The 21282-nt window shown below is 49.5% G+C and overlaps 4 protein-coding genes across 4 annotated transcripts; all 4 read right to left on the bottom strand.

The window, feature by feature from the left end:
- Positions 1–758: 758 nt before the first annotated feature.
- On the bottom strand, positions 759–2885 carry BBK36DRAFT_1131020 (hypothetical protein; the record flags this gene model as incomplete). The annotated part of the gene is made up of 1 exon (XM_024891907.1): positions 759–2885. A coding segment is annotated over one exon (2127 nt), but the record flags the coding sequence as incomplete, so codon positions are not given.
- A 6137-nt stretch (positions 2886–9022) lies between these two features.
- On the bottom strand, positions 9023–11020 carry BBK36DRAFT_1163660 (hypothetical protein; the record flags this gene model as incomplete). The annotated part of the gene is made up of 1 exon (XM_024894558.1): positions 9023–11020. One exon carries the CDS (start codon positions 11018–11020, stop codon positions 9023–9025), a length of 1998 nt encoding a protein of 665 aa, XP_024745040.1.
- Positions 11021–15230: 4210 nt separating this feature from the next.
- On the bottom strand, positions 15231–15494 carry BBK36DRAFT_1131046 (hypothetical protein; the record flags this gene model as incomplete). The annotated part of the gene is made up of 1 exon (XM_024891911.1): positions 15231–15494. A coding segment is annotated over one exon (264 nt), but the record flags the coding sequence as incomplete, so codon positions are not given.
- Positions 15495–18796: 3302 nt separating this feature from the next.
- On the bottom strand, positions 18797–18994 carry BBK36DRAFT_1131068 (hypothetical protein; the record flags this gene model as incomplete). The annotated part of the gene is made up of 1 exon (XM_024891916.1): positions 18797–18994. A coding segment is annotated over one exon (198 nt), but the record flags the coding sequence as incomplete, so codon positions are not given.
- Between the last annotated feature and the right edge of the window lie 2288 nt (positions 18995–21282).

The following is a 21282-nucleotide window of genomic DNA, read 5'->3' as shown; positions in this document are numbered from 1 at the left end:
CAGAGTGCGCATCGAAGTGTTTCCTGACACCGGCCCCTGGTGTGGCCGGGTTGTAGGCATAGTTCGCAAAAGAGGAACCAACCAGTGGTGGTGACGACACTGTTGCGTTCCTGGAGGTACTGGAACATATGGTTAAGCGGCGAGGATCGCTCCGGGATCATGTCCTTTTGTCCGACGATGACGGTTAGTATTTGTGCACGGGTCGTCATCACGGCCAGGCGTTTTTTATCAAGCATAAAGCCTGGTCCGTCTGATCGAACCATGTCACAAATAACCACCTCAGCCTGATGGCTTGGCGAGTCATCTATTGTGCGGATGTCGACGAGATCGGCAGGAATGTCCTGGGGCGGAATGCTGGCGAAGAGCTGCTGGAGCAGTCGTTTTTGTTGGCTGTAGCCGGTCACAACCAGCACTTTACCCCTGGGGTAGGTTGTCTCCTCAGCCTGGTCATCCTGTAGGTAAGCGTGCATAGCCCACAGTGGCGCTGTAGAGACCATGTGTGATACCAATTCCACGACGTATCGGGCGTTCGTCGGGTTGACAAAGGACGTGCCGAGCTTTTCCTCCCTGCCACCGCTGACGTCTACAAAGACCATATTTGAACCTGGGTAGGCATCCTGTCCTGGGCTGTCCTTGCATGCCTGCTTGAGCCATTCGTGGATTGCCTGCGAGTACCGGTTTCGGTCGTTTGCCATCGACATCAGACCATGATAGAGATAATCCTTTGGCCAGTCGTGCACGTCTCCGAATGCTCGATGGTTGATGGACAACGTGAAGTCAATCTGTCCCGCACCTTCGACTCGTCGCAGCAGGCTTCGTCGACGTTGTTGTGTGAAGAGGGGTTTGTACTCACGGTCCTGGTCTGCTGCGGCTCGAGGTCCAAATTGCTGATTGTCGCCCATCCAGATTGCTGGGGTAGTGGGGTAACTGGAAATCGGCATCACGCACATATTCTCCGACATTCGGCCGGCCTCATCTATCACAATAAATGAGGGTTGAAATCGGACGTGGTTGGCAAGCATTTTGAGGGCCACCGGTGTGCCGGCGATGACGTGGGCCGAGCTGACGAAGTCAGATATCAGAAGGCGAGCCTTTTCGAGGTAGTCTTTTTTGTTGACAATGAACGCGGCTAGGTCTGAAACCTGAGTCCTCCAACCTTCCGCAATGTCCGGACAGACAGTTTCGTCATTCCCGATCAAATTTCGCAGCTGAGAAGAGACTGACATCGGGTCTTGTTCAGGGCAATGATCTGCCCAGAGAAGTCGGCGGTATTCGTTGAGATGAGTAATCAGCTGCGTGGCGGACTTGGCGGCGTTGGTGGGAACTGGCGATACTTCAGGTTGTCGAGGTTCGGCTGCCAGCAGAGCGCGGAGTTCCTGATCAAAGGGATACACGCGCACGACCAATTTGTTTGGTGCCTGTTGCTGAAGTCTATGCACTGCGTCTTTGACCTGGGCGTTCTGTGGCGCCGTCCATAGGATGGGACCCAAGTCCTCGAGTTGTCCTTCAGGGGCCAGCCAGTCCGTTCCAACGAGCGGTTCCTGCGGACCGGAGGAAAACTCGTCATCAGGAGGCTGTTGGGTGTCGTCTTCGTCCACCGTGTCCTCTGGCGGCGTGGGTGCAATGTAGTCCACAAGCAGGTCGCCCTTGCGGCCGAATTCATGCATGGTAGCCTCCATGTGACTTTCCGGTCGGGGCACTGGTTCAACGGTTCTCTGCTTACCAGCGAGAATGGCTGTCACAAGGGATACCGCGAAAGTAGACTTGCCGGATCCAGGGCCACCCGTGTAGAAGGCTCGACCCATTCGTGCGCGACGGAGACATTCCACTGCCTCTGCGTGTTGGCCCTTGAACAGTCCGGAATCGATGGCATCGCCAAGGCCGGTGAACCTTTGTGTAAGGTCGTAGGCAGGCGGCGTCACGTGGGGGCTGAAAGAAACCAGATGATTCCACCAAGCAGTTGCTTCCGATTCCTCAGCCAGGGCATTGAGTTCTGCGACGGCTGCACATTCCAACATGCATGTCTTGTCGTCCACGTCGTAGTCAATCCGAACCATTGTCTTTCCCGCAGCGGCTGCCAAATTTTGCCAGTAAGCCGACAGGTTGGCTGGGAAAGACTTTTGTCTGACGTCGATCGTCAAGGGTGGTTGCCGGAAACCGTACGGCCAGTTTGGTTGAGATGGAGCGGAGACGACGAAGATAGCCACATCAGCCAGAGTTCCTGAGGGAAGGGGAATACGAAGGCCTGGCAGTGGTTGGCCACGTTTCTGGTCAAGGGTTGTGCGGCAGACCACGGTCTGTTTGCTCATCCATGAATGAATGCGTCGTTGGTGGTCCACGTCTTTCTCGTCGTCAGTCTTGCGGAGCGTGTGGGCGGTCTTCAGGGCGTCGAAGTATCGTTTGACCGATTCTTCTGCGTCAGGCAGGACCGCGTCTGCTTCTTCGGAGAAGGCTGCCACGTAGCTCAAGACCTTGGGGGCTGCGGCTTGGAGATAGGCAGAGGTGGCAATGTCGTCCAGCGATTCAAGTTCCTCTTCCTCTGGGTCGCTGTAGTCGTCATCCTGGCTTGCCTGGCTCGCAGCTCTCTTCAGTTCTTCAGCGCGGCGGCAGTTGTAGGCCTTGTTCTCTGCGAGGCTCAAGGCTTGACAAAGCGCTCGGGTCATCGAGTCCACCTGTGTCACCGTCAAAGGCCTGGCTGGCAACACATGGAATTCTTGCGGCAGAGGGGTATAGATGCGAACGCGGGTGCCCACGTCTGGCAGCACATCTCGGTTGTCGACGGCTTTAAGAGGCACGGAGACCAGAAATTGTGTCGGGGCGCCAGTGGCTTTGATACCGTAGATGGTCTCGTCATCTGGTTGAGGCTTCCATTCCGAGTCCGGCATGGGCAGCATCCAAGCCGTCAATTTGGTCTGTTCGCATTTCTCAGCGTTGAGCCTTGTCCATCGAGCTTCATCAGCGGCCGATGCAATCAGGGCCACTGTTCGCTCATGGCGTGACGTGAAAAGGTTGACCGCAGGAGATGCCCTCTCCTCAGTGCGCTCAACGTCGTCCAGATTGACGTTCTTGTATCCCAGATCGTCCACTGCACCCTTGCGGCAGAATTTGGCAATGTCCATGTAGGGGCTTCGGCGCAGGTCCAGGGACATCAAAGGGTCCCAGCGAAGATGCCAGTTCGTCCCTTGAGCTGGAAAGAAGAATCCCCAGGAGGTGCCGACCGTAGGCGACATGCGAGAGAGCATGTAACGGACAGTCCAGGCGATGCGACGTGCGTCCATCGGGAAGGACTCCAGTCGATTCCAGAAGTGGGATGGGAACAGCGTAGTCACATGTGTGCTATTTGTCTCCAGGTTAATGCGAATCATGTCGGTGCCGGTGGAGGACATGAATTCCCAGAGGGGTGCGTCTGGAGCCAGGCTGTTGAAGTGCGCATGGTACCGAGCATCTGCCTCCCCAGGAAGCAGGGTGGGTGCGGCAAAATGCTCTGAGAAGTGTCGTTCAACAAAGTCAGCGTCCACCCGAAACTCGTCTGCCGTGATCCGGTCAGGCAGGTCGGCCACCGGGATGGTACAAATAGCGATAGGAGTGAACTCCGGGCCATGGCGGAGCTTGAAATAGATGGTGAGGGCGGTTGGGGAGTTTGGGTTGATGGTAACCTGGACGCTGGTATGAAGTCCCGGAGCAACGCTTTGGGAGACTCGTCGCAGGTGGTCCAGATGGTAACCCGAAAGGAGCTTGCCGTCCAGAGAGATCAAACCGTGCTGGACGCCGGAGGCATGGGTCCTGCTGGGTTTAAAGTTGACATCTCCCTCGCCCACGTTACCGTAGTCCGCATCTGCCACCGTCTGCGTGTGTGGGACTGCGTCAGAAGTCTCGTCCTTGGTCTCCGCAGTTGATTCGTCCGGCGCCTGGTCGGGCCATCCCGCTGGTTCGTTGGCATCCCATTCCGTGGGTTCGGAGGTATCCCAGGTGTCTGCCGCAGCGGAGGTACCCCAAGTGTCCTCGGTAGCAGAGGTACCCCAGGTGTCCATGGTGGGCGAGCGGCCGAGGTGTCGAAGCCGTGGAGTACCAAGAGTACTGCCAGCGAAGTCAGGGGGTGTCCGCAAGGAAGTATCTGGGTTGTATCGCTGGCGGGGGGTCACTGTGGCTGAGGATGTGAGGGTGTGTGAGGAAGGAAGGAGGCAAACAGGGTCAGACGTAGTGGCGTGCTAAAGGTTGTGCGTGAGGGGTAAAGGTGGGTCCTGAAAAATTTTCATCCCCCTAGTCCAAGCGGTAGAATGCCTGGTCCAAGTGGATAGGGCCGGCAGCCCTAAGCGTCGGGTAGACGTGGGTGTTGATAAGATAACTAGAATAGTAAAGGTCCCAAAATTCCACGAGGTTCCAAAAGGAGGCAAACCGGGCTAAGAGGCGTTTTCGAACTGCTGCAGCATTCGTGGCACGTCCACTGCCAAGGTTGCGCGAGGTTCCCACGTAGTGTCTGGGTAGCCAAGCCAGCGTACCTCATACTCAACGATGCCATTCCGGGTGCGTCGATTGACGATCTCGTCAATAATGTATTTCTCATGACCGTCTGTTCGCAGGGGTCCGGGCGGCTCGGCTGGTCGTGTGTGCGGCATAACGGGTTCGAGGTGCTCGATGCTGAATTCGTCCTTCCATCTGAGGTATGAGGGCAGTTGAAGCTTGTACCTCAGTGGACTTTTCTTTTCGAGGATCAGGAATGGTCCGGCTCGACGGTGGGACAGCTTGGTCTGATTCTGGAAATGATAACCATCTTCACCTTGCTTGGCCAGCTTAACGTAGACCAGATCTCCCACTGACAGGTCGGGGGGTGTCTGATGCTTTTTGTCGTAGTAGGTTTTCATGCGGGTCACCGACAATTGCACCGCATCCCAAGCCTCGCGATGCAGATCCTTGTGCGAGGCCGCAAAGGGTTCGAGGGTGGCATTCGTGTGGCGCAGGAAATGAGCGGCTGATACTCCGTACAGTAGTTGGAAAGGCGTGTACGTAGTCGTCGAGTGGAGGGCGGAGTTGGTCGCGTGAACAACGTGGGGGAGCAGCTCTGGCCAGTGGCCTTGATCGTATTTGGCGCCGATTACCGTTCGGAGACCATGGACTATGGTCTGAATCGTCCTCTCTGACTGCCCGTTGGCTTGTTGGTGGTATGCGGCGCTGGTGTGGGAAAGGACGCCAGCCGCTGCGCATAAGGATTGCCAGAGATGCGATATAAGCTTAGGGTCCACGTCATGTATGAAGATGTGCGGCATGCCCCAATCTGGATAGACCTGTTTGAGATAGGCTTGAGCCCAGTCCTTTGCCGACCAGTCTTCGCGACCCAAGAGGTATTTGACGAACTTGGTGAACTTGTCTGTGACAAGTAACACCGCGTCAAAGCCGTCACTGGAGATGGGCAGGCCAGTGATAAAGTCGAGGCATAGTGTCGACAGGGAAGTCCTGGGGGTGTCGACCGGTTGCAAGTCGCCAAAGGGCGGACTTCGTCTGGGCTTAGCTTTCTGGCACTCGGGGCACTTCTTGATGTAGTCGTCCAACTCCCTGCGCATCGCGTGGAAAAACAGCGCTTCGCGAAGCATGCAGAAGGCTCGATGTGGTCCCAAGTGAGCTTGATTGTCGTGGAAGAGCTTCAGGACTTCGGGGATCATGGATCGAGGGACACACAGCCGCTGTCGATCATCAGCGGTATAGTACAGCAGGCCAGTCGGGCGATGTAGCTTAAAATGGAGCAATTTCGCGGGTCCCCCTTCTGCCATTTGCTCTCGAATGGTCTTGTGGATGCGGCGGAAGGTGGGGTCCCTGCTGAGTTCGGAAGCAACACGACTTCTGAATGCCTCGTCGAGAAAGAGGGCAGGGTGTACGTCTGGGGTCTCTGAACCTCCCTGGACAGGCGTGGACGATGGTTCCGCCAATCGGCTGGCGAGGTCGATGGCTCCGTCCACTGGTGTCGAGGGGCGGGGGGCGTCGGCTCCGTCCACTGGCGTCGAGGGGCGTGGGGCAGTTGGGACTGTTGTCGGAGCCGGGGTCGACGTTCTCGGCGGATCAGGCTGCACCCGAGGCGTGGTCGTCTGCTGATTCGTCTGATTCGTTGTCTGCACCAAGGGTTTGGGAGAAGAGGGCGTGGGCATAGGATCCGTGGCAAGGTCCACGATCGGATGCGAAGGCTCCGTGGCGTCGGCCTCCGCAGCTTTAGCCTGAGCGCGAGTTACCACAAGTATCATCTTGCGGATGGGCTCGTCCTGCTCTTCTTCCCGCACGGTGTCCGGCTGAGGGTCTCCTTCACACGGGAGGCGGGAAAGCGCGTCGGCGTTGACGTGTTTTTTACCCGCCCGGTGGATGATAGAGATTTGGGGCTTCCACTTTTCGAGGAACAGCCGCCAGTTCACCAGGCGATACTTGCCTTTGGGACGGCCAGATCCCACACTCTGGAAGCAATCCCGGATAGCCGTGTGGTCGGTGATGACATCAATGTGAGCGTGGTCCAGGATGTGTTGGAGCTTCTGCAACGCCCACACAAGAGCTGCCGTCTCAAGTTCGGTGGCTCCATAGTTGCGTTCGGCACTCGTCAGTGACTTGGAAAGGAAGAGGATAGGTCTCAGGATTCCGTCCTGCAGTTGATGCAGCGCGGCGCCAAATCCCCTTTGTTTGCTTCCGTCCACGTGGAGTTCGAAGGGCAAGGTGTAGTCTGGGTACGCCAGGTCCACGGATGAGCAAAGTTTGTCCTTCAGGGTCTCCCAGGCTGCCATCGCTTGAGTCCACAGGTCTTGTCGCTGCTGGTTTACCTTTGTCACGCGTTCGTCTTCCTTGGCTTGCCTCTCAGGAGTGTCCATTTTGTCCGGCTTTTCAAGGAGAGGCAACGGCGTCTTGGTGGCGTAGGCTGTCCGAGCAGGGTGCGCCGGCGGTGCACGGCGGAAACCAATGGCCTTCAATTTTTGCAGGGGCTCGGCATGATGTGCATAGTGGTCTATAAAGCGCCTGTAGTAGCCCATGATGCCGAGTCCAGATTCCAGGTCCCGCAGATTTTTGGGAAGAGCCAGGTTGCGGATTGCGTCGGTTTTTTCTTTCAGAGTGCTGAGTCCCAGTCGGGATACGTAGTGTCCCAGAGCCTGCAGACCGGCTTGGGCGAAGTGACACTTTTTGAGGGACATGGTGCAACCTGAGTTGGCAAGGATTGCAAGGATGATGTCTAGGTGTTTGACGTGGTCTTCCGCTGTCTTGGAATAGACAATAATGTCGTCGATGTACACCAACACGAACTTCCACAAGTACTGTCGGAACATTGTCTCCATCCGTCGTTGAAAGAAAGCCGGGCTAACCGCCAGTCCGATGGTGCTGACCGTAAGTTGCTCGTGTCCGCGGTGAGGGGTAACGAAGGCGGTCTTCCATCTGTCTTCCTTGGCGATAGGCTGTTGAAAGAAGCCCTTGGTAAGATCAAGCAGAGAGAAGATGGTGCTGCCCTGCAGGTGGTCAAGAATGTCGTCCTGGCGTGGCAGCGGGTATGCGTCCAGCTCCAACTTGGCATTGAGTCGGCGCATGTCGACAACCAACCGTGGCTTACCGTTTCGCCAAACCACAAACGCTGGGGAAGCGACTGGACTGGGCTCACCGAAGGGGACGTCCTCAACGACGCCATCCTCCTTGAGTGAGTCAAGCAGCCCATCCATGGCTTGCTTGTCGCGCCGTGACAGACCGAAAGGTCTCTGCAGGAGATCGGAGGTGTCGACGCCTGGCTTGAAGTTGATGGGCATTTCCACACCATCGTTGAAACGGCCGACTCCGGGCCGGAAGAGGCGTTTGTGCTTGTGGAGCAAGCTGCGGACGTCATCCACAAGTTTGAAATCGGGGTCGATGTCCGCTTCGCCCACTTCCACGTCTGGCTCCGCCGGGTCCGGGATGTGAAAAGGGTATCCATCCGGGAAGTCAGGGTGTTCCGGTTCCTCTTCCACGTCGGGTCCAAGCAGGTCAGACAGCTGGATGGCCGCGGATGTGCTGGTTTGGAACACCGACTTCTGTGTGGTAACCGCCACCGGTTTGAGGGTGCCGAGGAACATGCCCTTGTGAATACGAATAGGGACCGGGCCAAGGTTCGAAATCGGGAGCCGGGCTTCGTTACCGGTCACCAGTGCGTGAGGCAAGCAGGCGTAGGCGTGACGCAGACGGTCGGTGCAGATGGAGGGGGTGAGGTAATATCCGTCGGCACAGATGGGAAGGCTGCCGTGCTTGACAGGGATATTGAAGCCTTGTCCCGGGTCGATTGTCACCGAACGAGCTGCCCTGACGACAAGGTCCTTGGCGAGAGGTGCTGCGTTCGAGAGGCACGAGACGGGAATCAGTCTGCCCCTACCTGCATCAAGGTGGTCGTGGCCGGTGCCTTCTCCCCAGAGGATGTGAAGACGGTGTGTTCGAAGGAATGGATTGCCCACCAGCATACCGCAGCTGAGGGAGTCGACGATGAAACACATGACTTTGAGGTCCACGGCTGCGCCATTCGCAGCCCGAAAATGGAGTTGGAGCTTGGTTGCAGTAGTTGCCCGAGGGGAACTACCGCCGATGCCATGAATGTCCACAGGATGACGAACGGCGTGTTCCTCGGCCTCGGGGAAGAAGGTTGATAGGTATGATCGGTCGACTAAGGATATAGGGGAACCGGTGTCCACTACCAGCTCGCTACAGCGGCCGACGGGCGAGTAATGGACAGCGCGAAGCTGTGTAAAAGACTGTAGTTCAAATTCAATTTGCTGGGCAAGGCCCGAGATCTTCTCCACCGGCGTCGCATGCGGTGGTGGTTTTTTCTGCTTTTTTAGGGAGGGTTTTTTCTGTTTTTCTGGCAGAGGAGTCTTCTGTCTTTGCGGTAGAGGAGTCTTCTGTTTTTTCGGTCGTTTCGGATCTGTAGTCTGCTGAGCAACATTAGAAGAATTAGTAGCATCAGCAACTTCTGGTTGAGTAACAAAAATGTGAGTGGTCTGGGGTGGCGTATCAGACGGCGACGCAATCCCAGTATGCGATCGCCGGGTTAGTTTGACGAGCTCCCAGCGGAAAAGCCGGATTGCATAGAGCCATCGTCGGAGTCGGCGGCGGAACCTGCAGAGCGGTTATCGTCAAGGTCCATTGGGTCCTGGGGCGGATTGTCTGTGGTCTCAGCAAAGGACACGGTTGTTGGGAAGGCCTTGACGGCAGTCGGCTGGGCAGGTTGGTTGATCTTGAAGCCATCCTTCTGGTCTGAACGGGGGCGGGGGCGGTCCTGTCCAGACTTGGCATTTCCCGTACGAGAGTCGCGGTACTTGTCGTCCTGGCGTCCAGACTTGTTTCCCGCATGAGAGTCGCCGCGATTATTCTGATTACCACGGTTGTCCCGGTTGTCGCGCCGGTTGTCCTTGTCGCGGTTGCGCGGCCGATTGTCCTCGTCGTTGTTGTAACCTTTGTCGCCACGGCCTGCGTCAGATCGGCGATTGCGAGAGTTGTAAGCTGAGTCGCGCAGCTCTTTCATTTGCCTGGTGAGTTGGCTGATCTGATTGGCCGTGACCACAGATTGCTCATGAGCCAGCTTCCAGTCCCGTCGTGCGGCGAACTCACGCATGGTCAGCTGTCGTCGAACGTCGGTGATGGTATTTCGGCCACTGTTGACATCCACCAGTTTAGCCAGGGCTGGGTCGGCGTCCATCACCAGGCGACGAGCCACGGTGTCTTCATCGACATCTCCTGCCTCGGTGTAGTAGGCGATCTTGCGGTCCATGTAGGTCTGGAGAGGAAGAGAGTCCTCCGCTGCGAACGAGTGTTTGAGTTCGTCCGCCTTGACAAGAATTGCTCCTCTGTCATCCCGGAATCGCTGGTCCAGCATGGTGATCCACAGGTCGAGGTCATCGATGAGGAGCTCCTTGGATCGGGCGTCCAGAGATTGGAACCATTCGGCGCCATTAGAAGTCGGTGCACTCATCAGACCAGGGACAAGGCGTTCCAAGATGGCTGAGTCACCGTGTTTCTTCCGGAGGAATTGGAGTGTGCTGATATACGCCCGGATAGGTGTCTTCGTGGTGTCCAAGGCAAAGGTCGAGACTGGGAGGTTGTTGTAAGACGTCCGAGGATAGTCCCCTGGGTCGCGAGACGACCTGGTGCGGGTGTCACCGTAGCCCAATCGTCGGCGAGCCGAATGGTCGTCGGGATCCCCCACCGGGTCGTTCCATGACCGCGGCCGGAATCCGCCAGAATCACCAAATCGGGGTTGGCGTCTCACGTCGTCTCCAGTATATGGTCCTGTAGGCGCCGGCGCGGGAGGAGTTGGCGCGGGGGGTCCGTAAGGGTCCTGGTGAGGGGCGGGAGGCGGCGCGTGCAGCCCAGGGTATCCGTATTGCGGATGCAGGTAGAAGGGCGGGTAGGTGGTACCGGTGTATTGGCCGTACGGCGGCCACGGCCACACTGGCGCCGGATTTTCCGCGGGACGCGTTGGAGATTCAGGCCGTCTGGCCGAGCTGGGGCTGGGAGATGGAGCCGGGGGGGTGGGCGCGGGAGGAGTCCGCGAGGCGCTGGCTTCCACCACTGGGTCCTCCATGAAGCGACGAACCACTTCGGCGAATCGAGCCGCCTGGTTCAGAGGCGACAATCGATTATGGAGGTCCCTGGTGAAGGCTGCGTCCCAGACTTGACGGTCCTTGTCGCTAGTCATGCGTGAAACAGCCCTAGCGGCCGACAAGGCTGCTTGCGAGAGGAAGGGCTTGAGGTGCACGAAATGGCCAGCATCGATCTCGTCCTGGGCGAACAGTAGGAAGGCGGCGTCCTTTCCAAAATCGTACGCTGTATATGGGGCGTTCGAATCAAAGAGGTCGGCCGCTGGTGCAGGGCCCTCTCCCGGGTCCTCTTCGTGGGCTCCTGGGAGGTTCACGATCGGGGTGTAGGCCGCTCCTGCGGATCTGGTACCCATGTACTGGGGCACCTGTCCGGCGGAGAACGGGCCTGGGTCCTCTCCTGGAGAGGGACTGGCGACATGCGCCGGTTGTTTGCCACTACGGCGAGGCATGGTGAAATCAACACGGGAATGGATCGTCCGAGTTGAGAAAGGGGATAGGCCCACTGGGGAATCAACACGGGAATGGGTCGTCCGAGCTGAAGGGGTTGGGACTTCTGGAGGCGTCTCCCTGGTGGGATGAAAGGCACCCACGTAGGAATTGGCAGGGGATCCGATCACGGATAGGTTGGCGGAGGTGCGCGATCTGCGAGTATGAAGGCTGGGGGACTCCGCTGGAACGTCCTCGGCTTGGCGTCTCAGTATGTCTCGGACCAAACCGTTCAGGAACTGGGCTGATTGACGAAAAGCAGCTCCTGAGCGACGGGCGGTTTGCAAACGGCGTGTCTGGAGCGGTCGTGTTCCCAACTGGCTGGGGGGCAGACGAACCACTGTAGCCGGGGCGGTCACCGATGGCTGTTCAGGGGTCAGGTGCAAACTCGAGATAGAGTTCGCCAAGTCGCTTGTTGACGCTGATGATGACGCTGATGCAGTCCGATGCCCCGATGCGGCAGGCAGGGTTTCCTCTGCAGGCAGCGCTGGATCTGACTGGGCAGGCGCTGTGTCCAGGTGAGGTGGGTCGAGATTTGCCAGAACCGGGGTGGCAAGAGCGCTTGCGTCTGCGGAGGCAGGCGAGCGGGATAAGCGAGGAAGGAGCGAAGTCGAACGCGTGGAATGCGTTGATCGTGAAGCCGACGCGGGGGGCTCGTGAGAGACAGTCGGTGATTCCACGAGATTGGCCTGGCGGAGGGCTTTGAGGCGAGCGGCTTCTTTCTTGGAAATAAAGCGTCCGTTGGCGGCTCTGAGAGGCTTGCGGTTGGAAGAGGGCTGGGTGCCTCTTCGGCGGCTAGGCATAGAGCAGGACGATTGCCGAAGGAGTCGTAACCGGTGTTGTAGTCAGCGTAGACACCGGGGGAGCTGGAATAGCTCAACAGCACTTCCGAGGAAGACTACCGTTTGTCATAGGGCATAGAATCCGAGGATTCCACGCCCCACGAGATCGCGAGACAATAGGGTCGACCGGGGTGACCCTTGTCTCAAGCGGGGACGCGTAAGCGTGCTGACTGCGCGGTGATAAATCTGTTTCGGGCGAGTCGGGGGCTGACGTCGCAACGGAGCTGTCGTACCGAAATTTCCACGATCGAAGATCCGTAGAAATATCAGTATCGCTCAAGCAATTGCTACCATATCAGAGAACGTAGTGATCGAAACAAACAATCAGGGCACTGGACTCAGGTGTCGTGATGAACAACGAAGTGTAAATGCGATGAATGAAAGTGAGATGCAGAAACTAAGCTAGCTACCAAAGCGTGGGCGCAAGTGTCAGGACCAGTATGGTCCAGGTCAGGTGCGGCGGCACGTGATCCGTGACAAGCGCAATCAGCCCGCGCCTCAACAAAGTGCTTCTCCAATACACCCAAGCCGACCATAGTAGCATGCAGAAGCAGCGCCACGTCCAAAGTAGTGTTCTCTGCATTAGCCTCAGAGGCAGCCGCTATAATATCCCCCTGCTCAAGAATCAGGTCAAGAAATATCTTCTAATAGCTAGCATCTCTCTCCCCATTATTTTTCGCCTTAGCGTCATAGAGTCCCTTAAGATACAAGGCGCCGGCAGCACGATTATTGCTCTTAGTGGCCTCCAACAGTAGCGTAAAGCGGTTATCAGAGCAGACGACGCTAGCTACCCCCCTTCACCTTGGCTTTCTCTATACTCTCAAATTTGCGCTTCATATCAAGCGCTAGCTTATCGACATCTCCTTTAGGGTTCGCAGCTTCAGCAGCTAACTTTTTAACAAGTCCATTTATAAGGGACATGGCTCCCTTTTTAAAAGCCGACTAGAGCATTAACTCGAGCCCTGCCGTCTTGCTTAACGGCGGGTTTGGCCTCCTGTCTCCAGGGCCGGTGAGCCGTAATAGCGGCTAGTGGAGTAAATAAAGGCCTAGCCGCTCCGTGGGAAACGGCCACCCGCTCTAGCAGGCGACGGAGGGCGAAAGTTGGCAGAAGCTTGAGCAAGTGTAATAACTATTATGCGTTCCCTGTCTGCTCCCGTATAGATAAGCCAATAACCGGCAGATTAGTAGTCAGGTGGGCGACCACTGGCGAACACCGGCTGTTGTATGTTTTTCTTTCTTATGCTCTTTTTGCTTGTTCATCTAGATATAGAGAGAGTTGAACTACTGTTCCTCCCATGATGTGTTGGACTTGGCGGTTATTGGCATCATGGGGGGCTCGAGATCCGGGGGGCCCCCCCTTCTGCTACATTAAACTGAACAAGTTTTTGAGACCCTCTGGCCAACGCAAAAGTTCACCCCCACATTGATTTCTCATGCACTTCTCTTTATTTGTCTTTTTCTTTTCTTTGTCCAAACAGAGTATGAGACTGCTCTGCGAGTCGGCGATTCTGGGACAGTATCACGAGCACACACACACACACAAGACGATTGTACGAGTGACTCTTCCATGCGTAACCTTGTTTTGATTTCGACAGCTGGGCGTAGAATACTGTGTGTAAAAGATCAAGTAACCGAGTCCTTTCCTCTCGATTCCCCTCGCCAACTTTTCTTTGAGGCCTCCTCCCCCTGGATAAGTGAGCACTGCAGAGGAAAACTTGATGCTTTCAGTTCAATCTGTCTCACTGATTGCTCTCTTTAAAAACGGGGAGTAGATAAGATAATGAGACCGGGACCAAGATAAAAGCAAATGTAAATAGTTATAAAAAGGGGCAGATGTGTCTGTAAGAAGAGTGTTGCGACAAGCTGTCAGTGGATCCTGTGGCTGAGGGAAAGCTGTACAATGTACAGGTTTCCTTTTTTTAGCGTGAGAGGAAACCTGTACTATCACGTGCTTGCTCGCCAGCCCCTCAGTACCTTACAGTACCTAGAGTACCTACAGCACACAGCCGTTACAGCAGCTGTGTGTGTTGCAAATTAATTTCCAGTGCCTTCCGACTAGATTTTTAGTGCCTTCTGACTGGTCAATTAACCACACATATCGCGATTAACCACATTACAGTTAACCACATTATACAATCAGCTATATCACAGTCAATCAGCTGCATCACAATCAGCTACATTACAGTTAATCAGCTATATCGCGGTTAATCAGCTACATTACAGTTAATCAGCTGCATCACAGTTAATCAGCTGCATCACAGTTAATCAGCCGCATCGCATTCAATCAGCTGCATTACAGTTAATTAGCTGTATTATAGGGTAATAGAGCGCGTGCTGTAATGTAAGGTTAATTGCGATGTGTGTGAGGCGGTTGGGTTGATTAACTGCACGGTCGGAAGGCACCGGAAATCAATTCGCAACACACACAGCTGCTGTAACGGCTGTGTGCTGTAGGTACTCTAGGCACTGTAAGGTACTGAGGGGCTGGCGAGTAAGCACGTGATGGTATAGCTAAGCCTCTTACGCTAAAAAAAGGAAACCTGTACAATGCTAAATTACCCTTTTTAGAGGGACGGCATTCTAAGCCACCGTATCCACTGACAGCTTATGTGTATACTTAAGGAAATAAGGGGTAAGTTCTAGGGGTTGGAAAAAGAAATGAAATTACAGAAAGTTAATAAGAGCAATATTTTTCGTTTCCTCCTCTAACGCCGTGCATGCGTGCTGATGACCTCGATATCTGTCCCTGCTTGAATAACCACTATATTTGTGATAAAAGTAGATCACTATATCCGTCCCTTCTTTATTTTTATTACTGTATAATTTTAGGATTTTTTTTTATTTATCTTGTTTTCTAAGAGGAATTCTTCGCAAGCGAAATTCCGAGCAGTGCTTATAGTAAGATAGAGAGAGTGTAGATAGAGAGAGTCTCCTCCTTATTACACTCCCCCTAAATCTCGCCATCACCTAGATTATTATAAACTAACCTAGAGAAAGCCTGTAAACTAGAGCTAGAGGCATAATAAGTAATAGACTAGTAGCTAGCCATTGCTAGGGGTCTAGTATTTATGCTAATAATTAGTCTAGTGCTAAAGGGGTTATAAGACAGCTTAGGAGACGCGTCCTATAAGGTAAAGGAGGCGCTAACTATAAGCTGGCCGGCAGAAACCTCTATCTTAGGCTAAGAGTTACTGTTATTAAGCAGCATAGAGATTTTAGTGATTATAGCATTAGCCTTAGCAGTAGCTTATTAAGAGAGAGTCCTAGTCCTCTAGCCTAAGAAGGCTCCTTTAGTCTTAGGCTTTTTAATTAGCATATCCTTATGCTTACTCTAGTTATAGCCGCTAAGGATATTATTATTATTATCTTTATTATTAGACTTAGAGCGCGTAATTATGTCTATCTTGCAAGCCTGCTTATAACTAGTGCTAAAGCTAGTGCGGCTGCCTGTTAAGCAGAAGGCGGTTAGCTTAAACAGGGTAGATATAATGCTGCTACTGCTGCAGCTAGAGCCAAGATTAAGGCATTTAGTAATATTACTGCCCTTGCTTTTAACTTTGCAGAGGGTGTTAGCATCTTTCTTAATACTATAGAACTAGAAACCTATGCTATTTAGTATAAACTCTTTAAAGTATTTAGTAATATTTATTAAGATAAGGGTTAGCTTTATAATTAGGACACTGCCTAGTTTTAATATCTTATAAACAGCAGATACTTAATAGAAATAGTAAGGATAAAGGGGAAATTAGTAAATATAAGAGATAAAAAAGGTATTATATAGGCTTAAAGTAAAGAGTTAAAGTTTAAGGCATACTATTCTTTTCTATAGCTTTTTAAGTAACTAGGAGGTCTTTATCTAGAATTATATCTTTTATATTAAATCCCTTTTTATAACCCTTATAAATAATAACAGCCTATGCCCTAAGGTAATAGAATTAGTAATTTAAAGCATGCTTACTTATATTAAATCTATAGCAGGCAGTAATTTCTAGGATAAAGAGTTAACCTTTATCCTAATAAAATAATATAATAAAGAGCAGTAAGAGAAGGCTCTCTAGATAGCAGTAATGCAATTATAAGATAGGGTGGGTAGGTTAACAAGAGGCGGATTAAGAGTGCTGTAATAAGGGAAGAAGAGAGAAACACTATATACCTTTATAGTTCTATTTAACCTTAGGATAAGTAGTAATAATAGCGTAAACTATATAAGCTTAAGCCTTATAGGTCTTATAGTTTGCCTTAGTGCTTACTACAGGCATTATAATGCTATTCTCTTTTAATAAAACTGTTAAAGATTAGTATTACTAGCTAGAAGAGGCAATAATATAATTAAATTAACAGACTATTAAGTTAACTAGAATAATTAAGATAAGATCTAGTAACTAATAATGCCTTAAAATAGATAAGACTTTATAAAGAAATAATCTTAATATTAAGAATAGGCAGAGGCAGAAAAGGAAATAGTAAAGGTTATATATGCAGGCACTTATAAAGCTAAGAATCTTATACAGGAGTATATATAAAGGAGAAGAAGAGTTTAAGAAAAGGAAAGGCAGAAGAGCTATTTACTTATATAAATAAGTCACCTAACTTACGCTAGAGTTTAAGAAGAGGGTAATAAAAGGGCAATAGGTAAAGTAACTAGCAGGCGAATTTATTTAAGGGTAATAGGAGGAGTGCTGCTAGCTAGTATTAGGCTGTTAAGCTAGAGGTAAGCTAATAAGGGCAATAGCAGTATAAGAAGCTTAGTATGCCTGCTAAAGCAGCTATAGGAGTATAGGAAAGATAAAAAAGAAGATTAATATAATAGGTAAGGCTTTTAAGAGAGAATTAATATAGAAATAGAGGCGGAGAAGTTAAGCCTAAGATAGGATATTAAAGTAAGGCAGCATTTACAAGAAGTTACTTTACTAGACCTACTGCTTTAAAATTCTAAAAGCCTTAAGGTTGCTAAAGCCCTAGGGAATAATAGTCTAGCTTAGTGGGTTTTTTATAGAATTATAATATAGGTATAAGGACTAAAGAGTTCCTAGATATAACAGTTAGCTGCTATATATATATATAGCTTAGGAGACGCCTAGGTATAAAGACGACAATTGGCTTTAGACTTACTGACTTAATAACGATTAAATCCGTAATAAACAATATTAAAGAGGCCACTCTTAATTATAGTAATATGTAAGAGGGCAGTCTTGGCGATCCTAAGAAGCAACAATTAGCACCTATTCCCTGTATCAAGAGTGAAAACAGACACAGGTTATAATCATGTTATATAAGAGACACTAGATAAGGTAAGTACTACTTACTCGGCAAAAGAAGTAACAGTGAACCAGCGGAAACGAGTGAATGGGAGTTGTTTGGGCTGTAGTTTAATGACTTTTGCCCTTCTCTCTCACTGCGATTAGCCGCGTCCTCGGCAGTACTAATTAAGAACAAGAAGATAAAAAGAGTATAAATATCAATTTATATAATTATAAAGCCATCGTTTCTTAGAAACTCTATAGACTGTCTTTTTAGGCGCGCTTTATATATATATACTTTAACTGTTAGTTATATATGCTAGGTTTTCCTTTACTAAATATAATAAGAAAGTCAGGGGGCTAGGAGCCTCTCTTATATATAGTGCAGAGCGTATAAGGCGTGACTTAAGGGCTGTAATTACACTAATAGCTTTATATTATAAAGGCATAATTAAATAGTAAAAATAAAACTAGTTAAAAGATTAAATATCTTTACTATTATACTTATAATAGTCTATATAAACATGCCTATTGCATATATTATAGCTCTTACTCTAGTCCTCTTATAATAGTATCCTACTATTAGTTCTTAACGCTAATTAGTAGTAATATATTATAGTGCTTATATACTAATAACCACTAGCTTTATATAAGGTATTAAATTAAATTCCTAAAGCTTTAACTATTTAAATATAAATAAATATAATAATATAGTAAATTAAATAATATTATTAAAAGACATGTCTATTATTATATATTAACTATAAGATTTATTAATATTAGTCTAGTATACCTAAGCTTAATTATATCTATAGCATCTTATTACCTTATACTAACTTTAGTACTTATTTTCTCTTATAGTTACTAAATAAAGCTAACTGCTATATTAGTATTATGCTCCTGCTTTATAGCTATGCTTTAGTTTTATAAGCTAAAATATCTTATAGTAGATATTCCTTTATAGCGCTCTTACCTAATTTATATATTAAATACTAAATTTTAAAAAAGCAGTTATATATAGCCTAGAAGATACTATAAATCTTAAATACTAGCAGGATCTTACTTATAGCTATAAAGAACTAGAAAAGCTTTATAATATTACCCTTAAGCTAGCTTATAAGAATAGATATTTAAAAGCCTTTATATAACCTAGACTATAAGTTAATAAAAATCTATAAGATTAAGAGCATAGCTTTAATATTTAGGCTAATATATTTAACTAGTATAAAATATATAAGATAAAAGCTAGGTAAAATGCTAAATATAATAACCTTACTAATAAGCAGGCTTAAGAAAAGGTAAAGGATAAATTACTAATATTTAGTTAAAGCATTAGTTTTTTAACACTTTTAGTAACTAGTTCTTTTAATAGCAAGACTTATAGCTTAAGCAACCTTTACTACTAGAAGTTATATAGCCTTTAAGTAAAGAGACCCTTTAAAGCAGTAAACAGTAGTCTAGCCTCTTTACCTTTATTTAATAATAAAGGTTAGTAATCTAAGGCAATCTTAAAAAAGGCAATTTATATCCTAACTATAATTAAGGATTATATTAATAAGCTTAAATTAAATTATATACTAGGCTAGTAAAAGATCTTATTATTTACCTTAAGTATTAGCTATATTCTAAATCTATTAAATAGCAGAGCCCTTAGCTACTATAAGCAAAAGCAAGGAAGAAAGTAAATACACTTAAAGAGAGATATAATAAGCATAATTAAAAGGATATTAAAAAAGAAGCCTGCGCTAGTCTTTTTATAATATATTAATACTGCCTGGTTACTATAGGAGAGGATAGGCAAGAGTATAATAAATATTAGCATAAGGTAGCTTATATAAGTTATAATTAAGCTTATTATAGCAGATTTTAAATTACTAATTATTATATTAAATTAGAGGTTTAGTAAGTTTATTTACTTTATTACAATCTTAGCATAAAGCAGAATAGATATTTAAGAAGAAGGGGAGATAATAGTAAAAGCAGTATAAGAGTGAGATAGATATAAAGGAATAATAGCCTGCGCTTCTTTTATAGTAGAAGAGGAGGATAAAAAGAATTAAAAAATGCATATTAAAGATATAGACAAGCAGCTTATATATAAAGATAAAGCTAAGAGAGAGGCAGCTAAGGAAATAAAATAAAAGCAGAAGCAGTAAGAGGACAAGAGAAGGCTAAAAGGTTAAAATTGCTAGAGATTAACTTAATAGATTCAGGGCATCGCTCTAGGGGAATAAGGGCCATAGATGATCGCATTAGATCAGCGCTAGGGAGGTACCTCATAGAATGCTGGACGCTAGGTCAATAACGGAGGTACAGCCCTACCGTCTTTAATTTGATAGTTCAAGTTTCAATGCTGATTCGCTAGCCTTGCACAAGCTTTCTTTAGCAGATGTACTATTCCAGTAGCAGCAACACCGCTTCGATACATCCAGCCTTACCTTACCCTCTTATCCTCTGCTCGTTAACAGCTTGATGCGTACTAGATATCAGTGTAGAGCCACTCGTTTTCCGGATAAATCATCACTGCAAATTGCCCATCCACGACGGACATGATGCAGAAGCCCTGATACCACCTTGAGTGGACAAATTACCCTCTTCAACCGACGTTGCAGTGACATCGCGGGTCAAAGTACATGCGAACAACTCGGGACTTCTAATCTTCCCCTCCCGTTCGTCAATGGATTGTCTCAAGTCACGAGCCACCACCTTCCGTATTAGACTCATGTCTGAGGTACTGCCATTCGAAAAAAACTCTTTAAACCTTTCAACTTCCTCTCCCTTTACTTTCTCCTATCCCGAGTCACCCGACCAGATACCAACGGCCTGTGAACGATCCCTCTGTCAAATCAACTTCGTCCTACGTCGGTCCAGAGACACTAGGCTCTCAAGCATGAATTATCTCGATATGCCTTGAGAGCAGGAAGAACAGCGTCAAGCGAAATAAGCTGCTCTCCGAGAACGGCACGACGTGCTTTTGTAACCATGGATGGCTCAAAGTGTGCCCAATCACTCAAATCCATGCAAGTCCGTCCAACCAGCTTACCGATTCGCTAGAAATTCCTTGGCTAGAGAGGCCAGAAGCTTCTTTAGTCGGATATAAGATGGTAAACTTGCGATTCTTTAAGTACCGCCCTTGATTACGCCCATTCGGCCACCCCTTACAACTTGATACAAGGCAACAAGTGTCCTTCGTCGGGAAACATCGAAATCCATTTCCCGTGGTGCAGCTGCCGAGGAAATGCTACTCCGTCTCGTCGTTGCTCTTCCGTCAAGGACCAGAGAGCATGCCTGGACAATGATAGAAATCTACTGGTGTTCTGGCTTATCCGGTTAAAGCTGGTTTAGATTGGGGTTCAAATGGGACAGCTACCGGATCGATATCCGGACCTGAAAATTGCCGCCTTCAACACCTCGAACGTCGACCTTCTCTGCTACGACCCCTTGAAGTCTTCTGAACATCCAGCATCTTGGCGTACCGGGGCTCATCAAATGGACAGTCGTTGTCTCGACTTCATGCTGCAGGTGGCCCCAAGACGTTTATATACATACCGCCAGCCATCAACCTCCCGAATATAGATTACCACTTCAGGAAGCCTGGATGACGTGGCTCGGTTCATCTTTTTACATCACGACAGCAAGGTCACCTTAAAGGATATTCAAGGTCATTGGAGGGAGTGTGCAACAAGAAGTTAATGCGTCAGGCACGAAAATGGACTCTTGAATGTCCATGTCTTCTTTAGCTTCTGGATGGCGGGCTCCTTTAACAGAGCCAGCACTAGAAGGCCAGCGCAAAAGCATCAACGTTAAGGCAATCAGGCGGGAATGGCAGTGACAGGATGATTTATCAGCCTTGAGGGACTGGTCGGCACCATATCCCCTTTATGTCCAAGGAAGCGGGAGACAATCTGCAGAGAATGGCATGAAGAACAGAGGCAGCATAAGGCACAAAAGCATTCAGAAGCGACTGAACACTTCCTGCCTCTGGCGCTTGTCTTATCCGCCAACGCGATCTCGCCGCCGTCTTTCTGCAGGCAAATCTAGACGATGGTGGCCATGGTGGGACAGGCCGCGGTGGCGAATGAAGCCATCCCTTCAACCGTCCTAGTTTCACCATTTGAGTTTCTTTAAAGCTACTCATCTTTG

The sequence above is a fragment of the Trichoderma citrinoviride genome (genome assembly GCF_003025115.1).
Source record: "Trichoderma citrinoviride strain TUCIM 6016 unplaced genomic scaffold BBK36scaffold_23, whole genome shotgun sequence".
Taxonomy (NCBI): domain Eukaryota; kingdom Fungi; phylum Ascomycota; class Sordariomycetes; order Hypocreales; family Hypocreaceae; genus Trichoderma; species Trichoderma citrinoviride.
The sequence above is the reverse complement of the archived record's forward strand: the minus strand, read 5'-3'. Positions and strand labels throughout refer to the sequence as shown.